This window comes from Tauraco erythrolophus, chromosome Z, assembly GCF_009769465.1.
Source record: "Tauraco erythrolophus isolate bTauEry1 chromosome Z, bTauEry1.pri, whole genome shotgun sequence".
NCBI lineage: Eukaryota > Metazoa > Chordata > Aves > Musophagiformes > Musophagidae > Tauraco > Tauraco erythrolophus.
This window is the reverse complement of record NC_141496.1, coordinates 70,463,947-70,482,045: the sequence shown is the minus strand read 5'-3', so window position 1 is coordinate 70,482,045 and position 18,099 is coordinate 70,463,947. Positions and strand designations below refer to the sequence as shown.

The following is an 18,099-nucleotide window of genomic DNA, read 5'->3' as shown; positions in this document are numbered from 1 at the left end:
AAGGAAAAAACCAAAACTGAACTTACTGCACCAACTTCAAGATTGTCAGTGAGGGGGAAGAGAAGAGTAAGAAGTTGAAAGTAGGCATAGAAATTAATCTAATGAATTGTCAGCAATGTGCCTCCTCAGAAAAGCTGTAGGTCCAAAAATGTTGGAGTCATGGTGCAGAAGCCAAAAAAAAACCCCAAAACCTTATAGGTAGCTTGCCAGTAGGTTTAAAAAAAACAAACAAACAAACAAAAAAAAAAAAAAAAGAAAGAAAAAAGCAATGTGAACTACGGTTCCCTCCACTGTTCAGCTCCAGCAGATACAAGACAAATTTGCAAATTTCTTGTTGAGCTCCCAGGGTTGTCTTGCCCGAGTAGAATACAAGTCAGAGATGCCCTCTAGGAAAAGCTGTAATTTCTGCAGCTAGTTAGTATGAAAATACTGGAGAAGGAACATAGGCTGCTGAGAAATTCTTTTGTGGTATGACTAGTTGTTATATTAGAGACAAGACAGTGCATGAACTTACAGAGAATCCAGGAAGCAGGCATACAGTTAGATGAACTGTGGGACCATCTGCAGTAAGAGGCATGACAGTTAGATGAAAAAGCTCCCTTGTAGTCTCATCTGCTGGTGAGGTTTCAAACCTTTCATTTTGTGGGTGTGCTCACTAATTTAATTTTAATCTCCTTTTTATTCCCTTGTACTGGAAACTGGCTGTCTTATATTTTGATGATTGTCCTGTAATTGCGTTATTCCAGGTGTATTCTTCTTTGTTAAGAAAGAAAAAAACAGCCAAGCAGATTAGTCCTCAAATAAATACATTTTTGGGGCTTTAAGAAAGCCTTTTGTTAATGAAACATTTATTCTGACTGGACCAACCCTGTCATCTACTATAGAGAAAGCTTCTCCCTTAACAAGCTCTTACAAGGTTTTGGGGGAAAATGACTGTTCTGTCATAAATAAACTGACATTTGTCCTTTTCAAAATTCTTAATTTGCTCTTCTCTACTTCTCCCATTAGGTGGTTTGCAGCAACTCAGTTTGAACCATTGGCAGCAAGGTCTGCTTTTCCGTGCTTTGATGAGCCAGCATTTAAAGCTACTTTTTTAATCAAGATCAAAAGAGATGAGAAGCTTTCTACTCTGTCAAATATGCCAAAGGTACCTGCTTTTGTAGAAGAATTTTAGTAGAGCTGCTGCCTAGGTAATCTAAGTGCTTTCTGTGTGTATTTGGATTGTATTTCTGTTGCATTAACGTCCAGGGGATTAACTTGAGGGATAAGCTATAAACTGTATGACTTTATAATAAAACAACTGCTTGAATGAAGTAACTTCACAGAGAAAACAACTGTTCAATGCACTGCACAGTGTGAGATGTTCTTGTAGGGACAGTTGAATGGCTATGGGAGGGATTCCTGTTGAATTTAAATGTATCATTGTTTTGCAGGAGTTCTATTGTTGGCTGCATCAGTCTCAAAGTCTCAACAGCCCTTAAGATTCTCTTTGGAGTTTTCTGTATTTACTGATGCTGCACATGTGCAGAATACTGGTATATCTTTATCATTAGTTTGTGTAACTAGCAAGAATCTCTGTGAAAGAGATGACTGATCTTGAGGTATGTGCTTTTGAGCCTAAACGAGAGGAAGTAGGGTGTGGATACAGAGTCAACCCCAGAATATGAATGAGAGATCTGAACTTCCCTCAGCTAGATATTTTCAGGCAAAATCTTGTAAAAGCGTATCTGAATTTTATGGTGATGCTTTATGCCATTAAGCCTTTGGAGAAATCTTTATAGAAGCCTAATTCATTTAGGCAAACCACCAAGACTAACCTATTATCTAGGTCTGAACTAGGACCTCTCTCATCAAAACATTACCACCATTTGTCACCCAACAGAAACTCATTAATATTGACATTGATCTAACCAGTAATGAAAAAAATTACACACTTAGTGTTGCTGTAACACACACGTACACTGTGCAGTTTGGGTTCCAGAATGTTGTCAAAAGTTCAGGTGCTGATGTAACGGTTACCCCGTTTTTGAAAACCAAGCTAATAACAGCAACCTTGTGAAATAGTATCTTTTTCACAGTGCACAAATGTTTAAGTTCCTGGATTTGTGGTGATTTTCAACCATTACTTGATTTGCAGCACTTTAGTTTACATCCTGTAACAGGACTGCAGCACTTTAGTTTACATCCAGTCCTAAGAGCACTCTGTTTGCTGCTCTTTTCTTCAGTAAAAGAAGAAACAGACTCTGCTGGACAACTGTCCTGGTTTATGTAAACAAGAAAGGGTGCTCTCTCACTTTGCTAGGAGTTGGACAAGGGGCTAAGGCAACTTTCAGCAGTTTCCATAGTTCTTTGTGTACAAAAAGTAAACTGTGGTATATGCCATTGCTGTATGCGTGCAGCAGACATTGCTGAGTTAATTGCACATGGTATGCGAAAAGTCTTCAGTGTGGGCTCTCGATGCAGTAAGTAGACTAGTGAGTTGATTCTTGTATGCATAAAGAAAGAAATGTAAAAAGTGAGTAAGAGGATCATGTTGTGTAGAAGTATATTGTGTTGGTAATATCATTACTAGGATAGGCTGACTTCTGAAAATAAACTCTTAAACAAACCTTTTGTAGGAAAAAAAGTGGTACAGATCCTTCTGTAATAATTGCGGATCTTGGTAACAAGCTGTGCTGGATGTAGAGACTTTTTAATTTATCCAAGAGAAGATTAAATGTGAACTTGATCATTTTCTATAAATACCTACATGAGCAAGAGATCTCAGAAGCAGGCCGTCTCACCTAGAACATACATCACTAATATGACAATATATAGTGACTGACACACACTAAGGCTACAAATAAGCTGTGTGTGTTTTGGGCTTGTGGTGTTTTCTTTTGTGGTTTTGTTCATTTGTTTTTTTTTTTAAATAAAGATAACTGACTTTTGAACCAGTTTATCTGCAGCCACAGTAGATTTTCTTAAATAGGATCTCACCTCATTATGAAGATGAAGCCATAGTAAAGGTAGAAATTTATGAATTTGCTGAAGGAATTCAATGATGGCATTCTGTTCATATGCAGTGGTCAGACTAGATGATTACATTGATTATATCTTCAGGCTTAAAAATCTTTAAGATCGACACTTTTAAATAAAACTTTAATTTTTAAATCTCTTTAAGGTTGACGGTTAAATTTTCAGTGGCGGTTAAATGTTAAATTGTTTGGTTTGAAATAACTGCGGTTATTGCTGTTCTTTTTTAAATATTTGTGGTTTCTGGAAGCAAACTTTTTATGAAGTTGCAGATGGCGCATGAACTGCCATACCTGTCTCCAGACCTTTACTATTCTGCACTACCGTGGTTTTAAACATTTCACTTTATTCTTTATAAGGGAGTATACAGAAAAGTGCTTTTAGGCATATAGCATGCCTTTCCAGGACTAATATTAAAGAAAAACTTCTGTGCTAAAAGTAATTTAAGATACACCACGGTATCTTACTGCAGAAGACTGAGCAGACAGTTACTTCTGGCAGTATGTGTTTAAGGTGGGCACATTTTTCCTTTGAACTGACTGAAACCTTAGGTTTTCTTCACTTTTTTAAATGCAGTCTCTTTTGATTTGTAAAGCTGTGTGTGAGGACATTTTTGTTCTATTTTTTGCAAACAATGAGTATGACTGATCACCTAGTTTTGAAGAGGCTTCTGGGAAGAGACAAATGTTTAACTCATGCAATACCAGTATTTTTAGTAGGCTAGGCTGAACTGTGTTTCTAGTCTAGCATAAAGCTCTCTTGAATTAATGCTAATCTTTGTGTTGACTTTGGATTTACTGTGGGGTGTAAGTTTGAACTAAATTAGATTGATGGTTTCTCCAACAATGCAGTTGTCTGGTAATACTGAATAATAAAATCTTGACAGATAATTTTTGGGTATGAAGACTTAAATGTTCCATGTCTCCATGGTTTTGTTACACCATGAGTAGGTTGTATTATCTATCCCACTGAAACATAACTAAAATATAAAGATGTTCTAAAGTTTGCTTATAAACTGTTCCTAGCCTGGAGTAGTTCTTTGATTTAGTATTGGTTCCTTGCATGTATTAGTGTTCCTTTGTCTGCATTAATAATAGTGTTTTCCTGTCACCTGCAGAAAACCACTACTCCTGTGACAAATGGAATTGTTCAAGATGAGTTTTTTGTGAGTTTGAAGATGAGCACCTACCTAGTAGCCTTTGTTGTTGCAGACTTGAAAAACATCAGTAGGGAAACTAATGGGAGTCTGGTATGTTTGTTCTGCTTTAAGTTCTCCCCTTCACCTCCCAAGCCAACAAGCCAACCAAAACAAAAAAATCCCCATACCAAGAAGCAAACTCTGTCTCTTTAAAATTTATTTATTTTCTTGATTTTACGCATCATAGGTAGTGGACAAAAGCTGTATGTTATATGGACTGACTTCAGGGCTTATACCAGATTGAGAAGACTTTTATGGCAAGAGACTCAGCATCAGTTCTTGTTAATAGTAGAAATTTACAAAATGTAAAATGTAAAATTCATAAGAGCTTTCAGAGCTTGTGAGGGAATAATGACATGCAAACCAAGAGTTGTTCAGATGATGTGCAAAAACATTACAGTTCCCAGGGAAGCCTACATACTATTTCAAGCAGTGCTGCAAGTCTGTTCTATACCTGCAAAGGTAACCTACAAAAAAAAACCCATTCCCTGCAGTAACGCAAATTTAGACTAACTGTAAGTCTATGTTTAGTCACTCGAATACAATGATTTTGTTGTCAGGTTTTTGTTTTTCCAACAGTTCCAAAAATCAAACAGTTCGTCTTTTTTTATCTTGGGCCTTCAAGAGGGTATAGCCTGCAGGGTCAGTGAGCAGTTCGTACAATGTGTGCAATTAAAGCAACTAAAGAAAAAACATGATAACATTAGGAGATGCTCCTTAATCTTATTTTAGGAGGTGCTGGAGTTTCACATGAGCAATGATTTTCATAACTCTCTAGCAAGGACTGCCTCTTTGTGGTGAAATGTCAGAAGTGCCAGTAACTGCCTAGAAAGAGCCAGAGGGATTAGTGCTAGTAGCACTATGAGAAGGAGAAAAAGCCCTCTCTGTAATCCAATATACAGAAAATAATGGTCAATAGGCTTCGATTCTGACTTGGACAAGTATTTCTAATTATAGCTGAATAGGACTGTTCGGTCTAACCTTTCATGTTAGACTGCTACTTACTTTTTTTTTTTTTTTTGTGTTAGTGACTACTGTTCATGTATTTGAACTGTATTCTGGTAAAACCATATAACCAGTTCTCTACCAGGCAGAAAATTGATCAGTATACTAAATATTTCATGTTTGCAGAAAGCCTGAAACAACTATCTGTGTAGTGTGCTTTGCTTTGCTCATAACAGTGAGACTAGCTTGCATGGATTGTCAGTACTTCAGAAATAGTTTATGGCTGAGGAATGCAGAAGAGGTGAAAAAGACTGAGTGATGTATCCTAGCTAAGGGAAATGGTTCTTAACTGTGCTTCTCCTTCTTTCTGACCACTAATCAAGATTTGGCCAAGCTAGGGAAGTCCAGCAGACCTTTAGAAGGCACCAGGGATCTAGCAATGTATAAGAATGCTTCCTGACTTAAAGAGAGAAAGTGTAAGAATGATTATACCAAGTAAGGCCAGAGTCTAGCTAGTGTGTTGTTCTGTTGCCAACATTGTCTAGTAGGCCAAGGGAGACTGTAAGAAGGAAGCATATAATGACGTTTTCCATGAAATAGGTTCTCAAAATGCTTCCGGCAGTTTGTGGCTGGGAAACTCAAAGAATTGAAGCTAACCAATTCACACAGCATAAGTTTATTGTCATGAATGTTATAAGATAGCTTAGACTTGATGTAAAGTTGCACCTCTCTTACTTCTAAAGCTTTTGTAGCTATATGTTTCAAAATCTTTTCTCTTCTCTGTTTGGGCTAGGTATCTGTCTATGCGATACCACAGCATCTAAACCAAGTTGGGTATGCCCTAAACACAGCAGTGAAACTTCTGGAATTTTATCAAAAATACTTTTTAATAAACTACCCTCTTGAAAAATTAGGTAAGTTCTTTTGAACTTTTTTCAAATAAAAGAAGAGGCCCAAATCAATTTTGAGAAATGCAGGGGAAATTTGTTCTGAAAAGGTGTGCTTAAAAAAAAAAAGATAGCTTAAAACATATGTGAAATAAGGTTCCCCGAAATTGTTTTTAAGATTCACTCAATGTTGAACTGAGTATGAGTATTAAGTGATTCGTAAGCTGGAAAATTTTTGTGAGCTTTTGACACTTGATTGCTTATATTTCTGCATAACATCAAAAAAATAATTCGGCACAAATTTAATGTGATGTGACTTGGTAGCTACAAAATTCTCAGTCTGTGAACCAGTGCAAAATCTGCAGCCTGACTTCTCTGCATGTATTAGTTTGACTGGAAAGATAATGAAATGCAGTCTTCTAAGACATTACTTTCAGTAGGGACAGCTGCATTTCCTCATTACTTGTGTGCATGCAAGATTTATAGGCAGTGTCTGTGTAGTGCTTTAAATTGTTTAAGAGTACTGCTAGAGAAGCACGGCTGTAAATCTGTGGGACTTCTGTACCTGAGATTTGAGCATGTGTCCACACCATAGGATTCACATAATGAGGTTTTTAGGGATTATGTAATAGAGTAGGTAGACTCAAAATACAGAATTGCTTTAACTAGCAGTTTTCAAAAGCTTCTTTCAAATCTTTTCCAGATCTGATAGCAATTCCTGATTTTCAGTCTGGTGCAATGGAAAACTGGGGCTTGATCACCTTCCGAGAAACAACGCTCCTGTTTAACACTAATACTTCTTCAGCAAGGGATAAAAAGTTAATAACTGCAGTGATAGCACATGAGCTTGCCCATCAGGTACTAGATTGGGGAGGTAATTGTTTAAATGTGGTGGGTTTTGTTTTGTTTTGTTTTTTAAATGTAATTCTGTCCTTAAATTCACTCCTGCCCTCATTATGACTGTTGTGCATTGTATCAGTTCAAAATATCTGCAGGTGTATTTTCTCCAGTACAACAGGCAGAGTGCAACTCTGTCATGATGTACTTAGGGAGGTGTTCATGCAAAAGCATTACCATCATTTTGACTGAGCTTGGTTTTGCCCCAGGATAAAGCTGAGGATGGATGCAGTGTTGCTGTACTCATTTGATCTTATTTCTGAAAAAGAATTACTTTTTTGATCTTTCATAGTGGTTTGGCAATCTAGTAACTATGGAATGGTGGAACGATCTCTGGCTGAATGAGGGATTTGCCACTTACATGGAGTACTTTGCCATGGAGGAGATTTTTCCAGAATTACATTCAGTAAGTATTTTCTGTAACTACTACACTTACTGTACCTTTGCTAAGATCCGCTTTTTAATGCTCACCATAAAGGAGTGATACTTAGAAACTTATGTCGAAATTCACTTTTGGCACCATTGAGATTATACTGTATCTCCTCTGCTTTGGCACTTTCATTATATTGGAAGTGGGTTTTGGTCAGGCTTTGGGGAGGGTACGTTGGTTTTGTGGGATTTTTTTATTTTGGTTGTAGTCTACATGCAGTCTTTGTGTTTTGTGTAGGTTAAGCATTCTGTGCAAAATAGCAGATGTTAAAAGGTGTACATGTCTGTATATCAAATTATAACTTAAAATCTTTTTAAGGAAAGTTCAGGCATGTTGTTGGCCAAGTCTGTCTGTCTCTACTTTTCCTAATAGACTTAGAAGGAGCCAGAGCTTTGGGTTACTACATATGTCTGGACTAATTCCTGTCTTTTATCGTTGTGGTGTTTCCTTGTATATGAATCAGTTTTGGATTCACAAATTGAAGGACTTGGTATAAAAGTGTCATAGGGTCCCACCCCATGGATTCTGATAGCGTAGAGTTACACTAATAGTACAAAGCACTGCTCCCATAGGCACTTCTGTTTACACGTATGACTGAAGGATAGAATCTTTTTGATACAATAACGTACTGATCATTTAAAAACTCACTCAGGTACTAAGTGACTTAGCTTCTCAGACTCTGGAAAACATGAAGGACTCAAACATGATCTTTCCTCTCCAGGAAAGGGATACTAGCTACTCGTGTAAAGCATCCCTGGCACTGTATGGAGGCAGAGATACAAAGATCAGTGGAACTAAATGAAGGGGGCAGTGGAGGAACTAATTTTGCATCCTAGGTAAAGGCTCTGGAACCAGCTTCCAGGAGTGTTTATGTGATTTGCATTAGTTAAGGGATTAAAAACTTGATGTGTACTGACTGTCTCCTGTGTCCTGGATTGTGATGTTCTCAGCGTTCTGACTGAATGTGAGTTTTGAGTTCTTAATTCATCCTTGTTACTGCATTAAGAAACTTGAGTAGTAACTTGGTTCAGTAGAATTCTTTCTTGGAGCTGGGTGTTTAAGAAGTTTTCCATTTGGCCTAGTTTTGTTGTTGAGTTCAATGGCCACTGAAAGTATGTTTGTATAGTTGTTCTGTTTCTTGGGTGCATATGTGGTGAGGGAGGACACACAACTAGTCTAATGTTTAACAAGGACACATCTAACACTTGTAGGCTTCTTTCTGAAAGGTGCCTGCCAAGTTGCCTTCACCAACATCTCATTTCACCAGTTGGTGGTGCTAAAATGTGTTTTCGTAAAAAATAATTTAAAAAAATCACTCCAAACTTCTCCATTCAGGAAGAATAGTTTTAAAATTTTGAACTTTAAAGAGTATCTTTATTATATCATACATGTCTTACATGTTCCATTTTTTCGTAACTTTCTACTGTATAGAGAATTTTTTGCTCAAGTCTCAGTGAAATGAAATTAACAAATACCAGTACAGTCAGCTTCTTTTCGGTGTTTGAGGTTGTCTCATTCTGGTAATGATGTATTAAATTCAAATATATTCATTCTAGAAGAAAACAAGGAAGAGACTTTGATGCTAGGATCACTAGATAAGGTGATGTTTGATTTCACACAAACATCACTGTAGGAAGTAATTTCCCTGGATTTCATGCTTTAATATTAAAGCATACGAAAGAAGTCATGCTTTTGTACTCTCTGCTTCCTGTAAATGAACTGAAAACATTGGCGAGCCAGATCTGAAAGTAGACACATACTTACTTAGTAGGTGCATTTATTTTCTTTAGGGCTGATGATTCATTTATCTGAGACAGGAGCTTAAGAGTCGGGATAACGATGTGATAAACTCACTCTGTCAAGAGTGAGATTCTGCTGCTGAAATGTGGCAGGGAAAGAGTAGATTTTATGAATGCTACCCTGATAATTCTTTTGCTACCTCTATTGACAGGAAGGCAATCAATGACATGTTTAGACTAATAGAAAAGCAAAGCAGAGACAACTTTTACTGTTCTGCTTATTGTTTATGTTTTAGCTTCTCAGACATTTATAAATGTTTCTTTTCTAGGATGAAGATTTCCTTAATTTAATTTTCAAGGCTATGATGAAGGATTCCTTGAATTCTTCACATCCGGTCTCTTCTGCTGTTCAGTCTTCAGAGCAAATTGAAGAAATGTTTGATGTACTTTCTTATATCAAGGTAACTTCAAAAATATTTGGAAATAATTGAAAAGTGATACACTAGCTATGAAAACATGAGTGTGGCATCATGAGTAAGTAGGCATGTACTGACAATTGTTTGGGATAATTTACACACAGCACGAACAATGCAGGATCTCTCAGTAGTGTTTCTGAGTGTCTACATAGCTTTTAATTAGGAAAAGATGATGTTGTGTATTTCTGTCTTACTTAACATCTTTCTGCTTGGTGCATGCTTCAGCAGGAGGTAAAATACTCATGAAGAAGTAAGAGGAGATCCAGTAGGTGAAGCAAAATATCCAGTTAGACATACATTCTTATTCTGATAGCAGACTGTAACAAATGCTGAAGAAGAGACTAACAGCAAGGCACTAATGAAGCAGTTGCTCCTTTTTATACTCTGTCTGCTTTTATTTTAGAGACTTCTTGAGCTGGAGGCTCACATCGGGAATGTAAAATTATTTCACTGCATATCCTGCTTGTCTGCAACTTAAAATCATAGAATCATAGAATGGTTAGGGCTGGAAGGGACCTCAAAGATCATCTAGTTCCAACCCCCCTGCCATGGGCAGGAACACCCTCCACTACACCAGGTTGCTCAAAGCCTCATCCAACCTGGCCTTGAACACTTCCAGGGATGGGGAATCCACAGGTTCTCTAGGCAACCTGTTCCAGTGCCTCACCACTCTCAGAGAGAAGAATTTCTTCCTTAGATTTAATCTAAATCTGCCCTCTTTCAGTTTAAAGCCATGGCCCTTTGTCCTGTCACTACGCACCCTTGTAAAAAGTCGCTCTCCAGCTTTCCTGTAGGCCCCCTTTAGGTACTGAAAAGCTGCAATAAGATTACCCTGGAGCCTTCTCTTCTCCAGGCTGAACAGCCCCAACTCTCTCAGCCTGTCTTCATAGCAGAGGTGCTCCAGCCCTCTGATCATCTTCGTGGCCCTCCTCTGGACTCACTCCAGCAGCTCCATGTCCTTCTTGTGTTGGAGACTCCAGAGCTGAAGGCAGTGTTCCAGGTGAGGTCTCACAAGAGCAGAGTAGAGGGGCAGAATCACCTGCTTCGACCTGCTGGCCACGCTTCTTTTGATGCAGCTCAGGATACGGTTGGCTTTCTGGGCTGCCAGCGCACATTGCCGGCTCATGTCGAGCTTCTCATCCACCAGCACTCCCAAGTCCTTTTCCTCCGTGCTGCTCTCAATCCATTCTCCACCCAGCCTGTACTTGTGCTTGGGATTGCCCCGACCCACGTGCAGGACCTTGCACTTGGTCTTGTTGAAGTTCAGTAGGTTCTCACAGGCCCATCTCTCCAGCCTGTCAAGGTCCCTCTATATGGCATCCCTTCCCTCCAGCTTGTTCACAAAAACACACAGCTTGGTGTTCATCAGCAAACTTGCTGAGGGTGCACTCGATCCCACTGTCCATGTTGCTGACAAAAAAGTTAAACAGCACCAGCCCCAGTACTGACCCCTGAGGAACACCACTTGTCACTGGCCCTCACTTGGACATCGAGGTCTTGACTGCAACTCTTTGAGTGCAACCATCCAGCCAATTCCTTATCCATTGAGTGGTCCATCCCTCAAATCCATGTCTCTCCAGTTTAGAGACAAGGATGTTGTGTGGGAAAGTATCAAATGCTTTGGACAAGTCCAGATAGACGATGTCAGTTGCTCTTCCCTTATCCATCAATGCTGTAACCTCATCATAGAAGGCCACCAAATTAGTCAGGCAGAATTTGCCCTTAGTGAAGCCGCGTTGACTGTCACCAATCAGCTCCTTGTTTTCCATGTGCCTTAGCATAGTTGCCAGGAGGATCTGCTTCATGATCTTGCTGGGCGTGGAGGTGAGACTGACTGGCCTGTAGTTCCCTGGGTCTTCCTTTTTTCCTTATGCGGGCTATATTTTCCCTTTACCAGTCAGTGGGAACTTCACCAGACTGCCATGACTTCTCAAATATGATGGATAATGGTTTAGCAACTTCATCTGTCAGTTCTCTCAGGACCCACGGATGCACCTCATCAGGTCCCATGGATTTGTGCACCTTCAGGTTCTTTAGATGGTCTCAAATCTGATGTTCTCCTACAGTGGGTGGTTCTTCATTCTCCCAGTCCCTGCCTTTGCCTTCTGTGACTTGGACTGTGCAGCTGGAGCTCTTGCCAGTGAAGACTGAGGCAAAGAAGTCAGTGAGTACCTCAGCCTTTTCCATATCCTGGTTAGCCAGGTCCCCTATTTCCTTCCGGAGAGGGCCTATGTTTTCCCTAGATCTCTTTTTATCACTGACATATCTATAGAAGTTTCTCTTGTTGCCCTTATTGTCTTTGGCCAGATTTAACTCTTATCAGGCTTTAGCTTTGCTAACCTGATCTCTGGTTGCTCGGACAATTTCTCTTTATTCTTCCCAGGCTGCTTGTCCTTGCTTCCGCTCTCTGTAGGCCTTCTTTTTATGTCCTAGTTTATGGCACCAATCATTCTTACCCAGCTGGACTGAGTTGAAGATTATGAACTACTAATTAACTACTCAACTCAAAGTACCTATCCTGCCTACAAGAGGCAGGCCATTTCCTCCTGGCTGCGGAGGATGCAACAGTGTCCTTGGTGCTGCAGCCCAGGCTGGTGAGCAACAACTGGTGACCCTGACGTGATACATCCATGAGACCCTGGGAAGCCCTGACTCCCTCGCTGAGCCGAGAGCCCGAGCCAAAAGAGCTGGAGCCAGAGCCGGGAGCTCGAGCGAGAGTCCTTCGGAGAAGAAGGTAAAGCCGCAAGCCCCGACGTGGTATTTGCGGGAGGGAAGTGTGCTGGAGTTGGATGAATGGGCCGGGTCTCTGCTCACCCATAAAGCCTTTGTGAAAACAAAAAATGGTAAAACAAAAAGGGGGAATTATGGCACCAATCATTCTTACCCAGCTGGACTGAGTTGAAAATAATGAACTACTAATTAACTACTCAACTCAAGGTACTGACCCTGCCTACAAGAGGCAGGCCATTTCCTCCTGGCTGCGGAGGATGCAACAGCGTCCTTGGTGCCGTAGCCCAGGCTGGTGAGCAACACTAGTTGGTCCAGGAGCTCCTTGTTCATCCATGTAGGCCTCCTGGTGTTCCTGCCTGACTTTGTTGGGATGCATCACTCCTGAGCTTGGAGGAGGTGATCCTTGAATATTATCCAGCTTTCTTGGGCCACTCTTCCCTCCAGGCTTCATCTCATTGTACTCTACCAAGGAGATCCCTGAAGAGGCCAAAGTCTGCTCTCCTGAAATCCAGGGTAGTGAGGTTGCTGTGCACCCTTCTTGCTTTCCTAAGAATCTTGAATTCCACCATTTCATGATCACTGCAACCAAGGCTGCACTTAAGCATCATATTCCCCACCAGCCCTTCTTTGTTGGTGAGAACAAGGTCCAGCAAAGCACCTCACCTCATTGGTTCCTCTGACACTTGGAGAAAGAAGTTATCATCAGTGCATTTCAGGAACCTCCTGGATTGCATGTGTTCCGGTGGTGTTGTCCCTCCAACAGATATTGAGGTGGTTGAAGTCCCCCTTGAGGACCCGGGTCATGAACGTGAGGCAGCTCCTATCTGTCTGTAGAAGGCCTCATCCACTCGGTCCTCCTGGTCAGGTGGTCTGTAGCAGACCCCTGTTACTATGTCCTCTGTCCCTGCTCTCCCTTTAATCCTAACCCATAAGCTCTCAGTTGGGACCTCATCCGTCCCCAGGTGCAGCTCCATGCACTCTAGCTGGTCCTTGACATAGAGGGCAACTCCTCCTCCTCTTCTCCCCCACCTGTCCTTTCTAAAGAGCCTGTATCCTTCCATTCTGACACTCCAGTCATAGGATTCATCCCACCACGTCTCCATGATGCCAATAAGATCATATCCCAACAGGCGCGCACACACTTCTAACTCCTCTTGCTTATTCCCCATGCTGCGCGCATTGGCATAAAGGCATTTAAGTTGGGCCCCAGATGAATCTGACTTCCTGGCTGGAGCGGCTGGAATTCCTTTCTTCTGTTCTTCAGGTTTTTCCAGCATATCTTCATCAATCTTGATACTACCCCTCTCCCCTTTGAATTTAGTTTAAAGCCCTGTCAATGAGCCCCACTAGGTGTTGCGCTAAGACCCTTGTTCCCCTTTGAGAAAGGCAGGTCCCATCTGGTGCCGGCATGCCAGGTGCCATGTGGCCCATCCCATTATTGAAAAAAATGAAATTGTGGTGATGACACCAGCCACTGAACTTGATTATTTCTAATGTCTAGCAAGGGTTGTGTGTGAGGTTTATCTTTTAAAGCTTCGCAGTCTCTCACTTGAAAATGCATGAGAGAGTGAATAGGTGTATTTGCCACATTTTTACTCACATTATCTCAGGTTTTCGATACTGTGTCCCATAATTTTGGTAGTATTGGAGGAAAGCCTTTTATATCTTTTGGATTAGCTGTCATTTTTTTGCCCCACTATCTGTACTTCGTCTAGTAAGAAACCATGGAGACAGCTAGTGCTTTCTAGAAAATAGTCAAATACTATATCTTCCTTTATGCAGTAGAATGCAGTTCCCACAGCTGTCTTGATTTGTCTCCTCTGATTTCTTTTTGCAAGTCTCAACTGGTCAAGACATGTTGTCTGGCATCCTTGAGTAGTCTTAGATGCCAAAGAGACCTGCAACAGTCATGTGCTTCCGCTTATTTTGGTCTCTGTTTTCTGAACTACAAGAACAGTGATGTGCGATTTTCAGCTTCCCTTGGTTGTGAAATGGACTTGGTTTCTCTCCTTGTGTTTTCCCAAATCTAGGGTTTGTTTGCCCTGTGTGCATTAAGCCAATCCACACACTGAGCTAAGATATTGCTTTATTACAAAGTTGTGCAAATTCACACACCTATCCCAAGACAGCACACCCCTTTCAAAATTCAGTGGACGTTTATACAGTGTGTATTAGCATGTTTACATATTCATTGTTATTCTCTGAAACGATTGGTTAGTTTTCTCTCTCCTAGCATGTAAAGTAGTTCACATGCTCAGTCCTTTTCCTCTGCTCCTTTCTTTTGAGTCTGGGGTATGTTTAGTGTAGGTGGTCCGTGAGCCAGTGGTTGTAATCTCCCCCTGCCAGAATTAGCTTTTCTACAGTTACTGCTGTTTCTTGCTTACCTAATATTTGTGGTATTCTTCCAATCTCATTAACCTTTTCTCATAACAGGATGTTTTCCTTACTAGTGTTTGAAGTCTTTGCTTTGGCACCTTCTTTAGTGATTAGCGGCCAGCAGTCACTTGCCAGATGTTTTGGACTTATAAGGATGCGTGTCCTCCTCTTGACATATACTTTAAGGCTCCAACACTATCCCTCATTATCTTAAAGTTAGCAAAGTCAAGTACATTTTTACATCAATACATATTTTTCCAGGATGTTCTTCTTTGAAGGACAGCTTGACAGTTCAAGATGATGACAACATGTACATATTTGCTTTATCTAAGTACACGCAAACAGGCTACTATGTAAGTGCAAGCAGGCTGCTAGCTCAAGTCTTAGCAGATTCAAGCAAATCCTTCACTTAAAGGTTTAACTTTTCCATGACCAGACACCACCTAAGCTGTGTATCAAAAAGCATGGCTGTTGTTTCATGCTTTGGAGTTGCTGTCTCAAGTAATTCCATTTTTGCTGAGCTTCTGGAAGCTATGCATCATGCACAGTCATGTCTGTAGCCAGCTAATTTCAGAGATAACAATTCTGTCACTCTTTGCCTGATTAAAACTCCATATAATTTTAATGGAAATAATCCATAAGTGATTGGGATGGAGTTTCAGTCAATTAGTAAGGCATTATATTTGGAGAATTACCTTATTACTTTGTTGCTATTATTAAGTATGTACACCTTCTGAATAGAAATGTAGCAACCTACACCTTTGATTTAGGAGCTAACCAAAAGAAGTTTTGCTCTTGCATTGTTAGAAACAGGTTTTTCATGACCACTTTCTTTGTTTCAGAGGCTTTCATTGCATATCTTTTCATTCATGTATGCAGTCTTTCTATTCCACTACTGTTTGCCAAGAGCATTAGCTAAGATATAGGACCATTTGAGTGGGAAGATGCTTGCAACATGGTCCCAAATCAGCTAAGGGGGATCTGTTATTTAGTTGTGCAGCTTGCTTTGTTTTACTGTACTACCAACTGAAACAGATTAGTAGGTGGCCTCTACATTTTACTGTCTGGAAAAAAATTATTTTCAGCCTGCAAGACTGTCGGTAAACCTGACACTCAAGGGTGGGACAACAATCCATCTGCAACAAGAGTGTTTGGAAGGGTATCACAGTAAGAAAAACAAAGTAGCAGAGCTATAGGTTAATCCATCTTTTATGGATGCATAAAAGAGAGGAAATTATAACCATATTAAAAACTATAGTAAGGAATATTCCTGCAGTTTCATGAATTAGATTAACCACACAGCCTTCAGTTTCAGTCAAGATGTTACTTAAATTCCAGAACTTGAATTTGGAATGTGTAAGAACCATACATGCTCTCATTTAAATATTCCTTTTAATTTTTTCTTGATCCTTTCTGAGAAATGGTACCAAAAATATAAAATGTTTCTTTAAACTTTTCATGATGTATGGGTGCTCATCTGCATTCAGTTGTGCAGCATGCAAGTCCTCAGGCAATTTATTTATTAGTGGCTGTGACATAGAAGCATTTATTTGGAGAGAAGATGGCTTTCAGCTAAGTTTAAAAAAAGCAAAAAACAACACCTTTCTGTCTACACGTTTGTGGCCACTTTGATATTAGAACTACACAGTTACTGCTTTTTTAACAAAACATGGCTATATTTAAACACTGTCAAAATGCAGCTGTCCTATGGTCAGTTCCAGCCCACTAAGTGTATCTCATCTTTTTCCTGTAATTTTAGTTTTTTGATGTAACTACAAATCATATGACTGTTAAACACTGTCTCACAAGTGCAGTTCTGTACCAATCAGAAGAGTATTCCTAATGAAATATGGCAGCCGGCAGAGACTTATCAGTAAGAAAACAATATTTTTGAGATTATGTTAATTGGAAAAAATGTCAAGCTATATTTGGTTGTTTTGTAACTATATTTTGAGCCTTTGAAATATTATTTTTTTTTCCAAAGTAACTGGGAAAAAATTTCAAGCTGTATTAGTCTTTTTTGTAAGTGTATGTGGAGTTTATGAAATGTTAAAAAATAGTTTTCCTAGGCAACTGAGTGTTAATGTAATTATTCGTATTGTATCATTTGAGATAAAATCTGCCAGTTTGAGTTGTTCTTGTACTGTTTAAGAGCTATAAAATGCATATGCTTCAACAAGTTCTATAACTTTAATTTACCAATTCTTTATTATTTGTCTTCTTCTCCCTAAAGGGGGCTTCACTTCTTTTGATGCTGAAGCACTATCTCACCAAGGATGTTTTCCAGGCTGGCATTGAGGTATACTTGCATAATCACAAGTATGGATCTGCCCAGAGTGATGACCTGTGGGACAGCATGAATGAGGTATCCATCTTGATAGGCTGTTCTTGTTTTTTTCACTTTTGTGTGTACGGTACAGTTTGAGTTATTTTCTTGTTTATGAAAGAAATAAGGTAATACACTGCAGGTAAGGACCCTGAAATTCTTGCTCATCATAGTCCAAAGTTTTGTCATATACACATAGAGATTCCTGTAGCTTCTAGGATTCCATTGAGTATAATCCCAAAAAAGCTCTGGAAGTGGCTATGTACTACCATGCATATCTACATGTGTGAACACATCAGTATGCACACATCCTCTCTAATGTGGTAAGACCAGAATAAAAACATGCAGGACAAAACTTTCAAGGAATAGCTGAATCCAACTACTGTAGTGGTCTTGGGGGATACTCTCTGCTAGTGTAGCTTTGTTTCAGTGATAGCTTCTGTTTCAACAGGTGGTGCTGGGACTGTAGGAAAACAGATTGTAGGGGACAATTTATTTCAGCAGCTTTCAAATGTGAGGCAGGTGTCAGGCTGTGTCTGATTAAAGTGGGTATGGAGGGAGAGAGTGAGGGCACAAGAAAGCAAGGGCATGAGCAGGAGAGAGCAAGGGCAAGAAACAGTAAGGCTGTGGGAGCAGAGAGGGCAGAGGGAGAGGACTCATGTGGTGGAGGGGGGAGAGAGAGCAAGGAAGGGGTGAGAGCATGAGACTGCACAGGAGAGGGAGAGAGTGCGAGGGAGAGTGCACAGGGGAGTGTGTGACAGGGAGAGAGTGTGAGAGAGAGAGAAGAGAGAGAGTGATCCCAAGAAGAAAATGCCGCTGAGTATCCCCAGGGACTGGCAAGGTAGTTTGAAAAGGGAAGGGAACAGATTATCCTGTGAGTGTGTGTACTTCATACTATGTATGAAAGTCTGTGAAAGATGTGTGAGGTTCCTTCACAGAAACTGAGTGCTAGGCACAATCATTTCTTAAATCTTAACCTTCTCTGTGGTAATGGACAATCATAGCTGAAGATGAGAAAACTGCGTGTGAATTAAATGAAAAATCTGTAACACAGGAAGCAAACTTTTTGTATACCTTGCC

At 40.1% G+C, this 18,099-nt stretch overlaps 1 protein-coding gene across 2 annotated transcripts in view; it reads left to right on the top strand.

Annotated features, from left to right (window-relative positions):
* LNPEP (leucyl and cystinyl aminopeptidase) overlaps window positions 1–18,099 on the top strand; it is a 76,073-nt gene that overhangs the window by 38,380 nt on the left and 19,594 nt on the right. For both annotated transcript variants that reach the window (XM_086628985.1, XM_086628986.1), the window contains exons 3-9: window positions 1,009–1,147; window positions 4,133–4,264; window positions 5,952–6,072; window positions 6,749–6,903; window positions 7,235–7,348; window positions 9,441–9,572; window positions 16,927–17,058. In XM_086628985.1, the coding sequence (XP_086485111.1) occupies window positions 1,009–1,147; window positions 4,133–4,264; window positions 5,952–6,072; window positions 6,749–6,903; window positions 7,235–7,348; window positions 9,441–9,572; window positions 16,927–17,058 (925 nt within the window). The remainder of the gene's footprint in view (window positions 1–1,008; window positions 1,148–4,132; window positions 4,265–5,951; window positions 6,073–6,748; window positions 6,904–7,234; window positions 7,349–9,440; window positions 9,573–16,926; window positions 17,059–18,099) is intronic.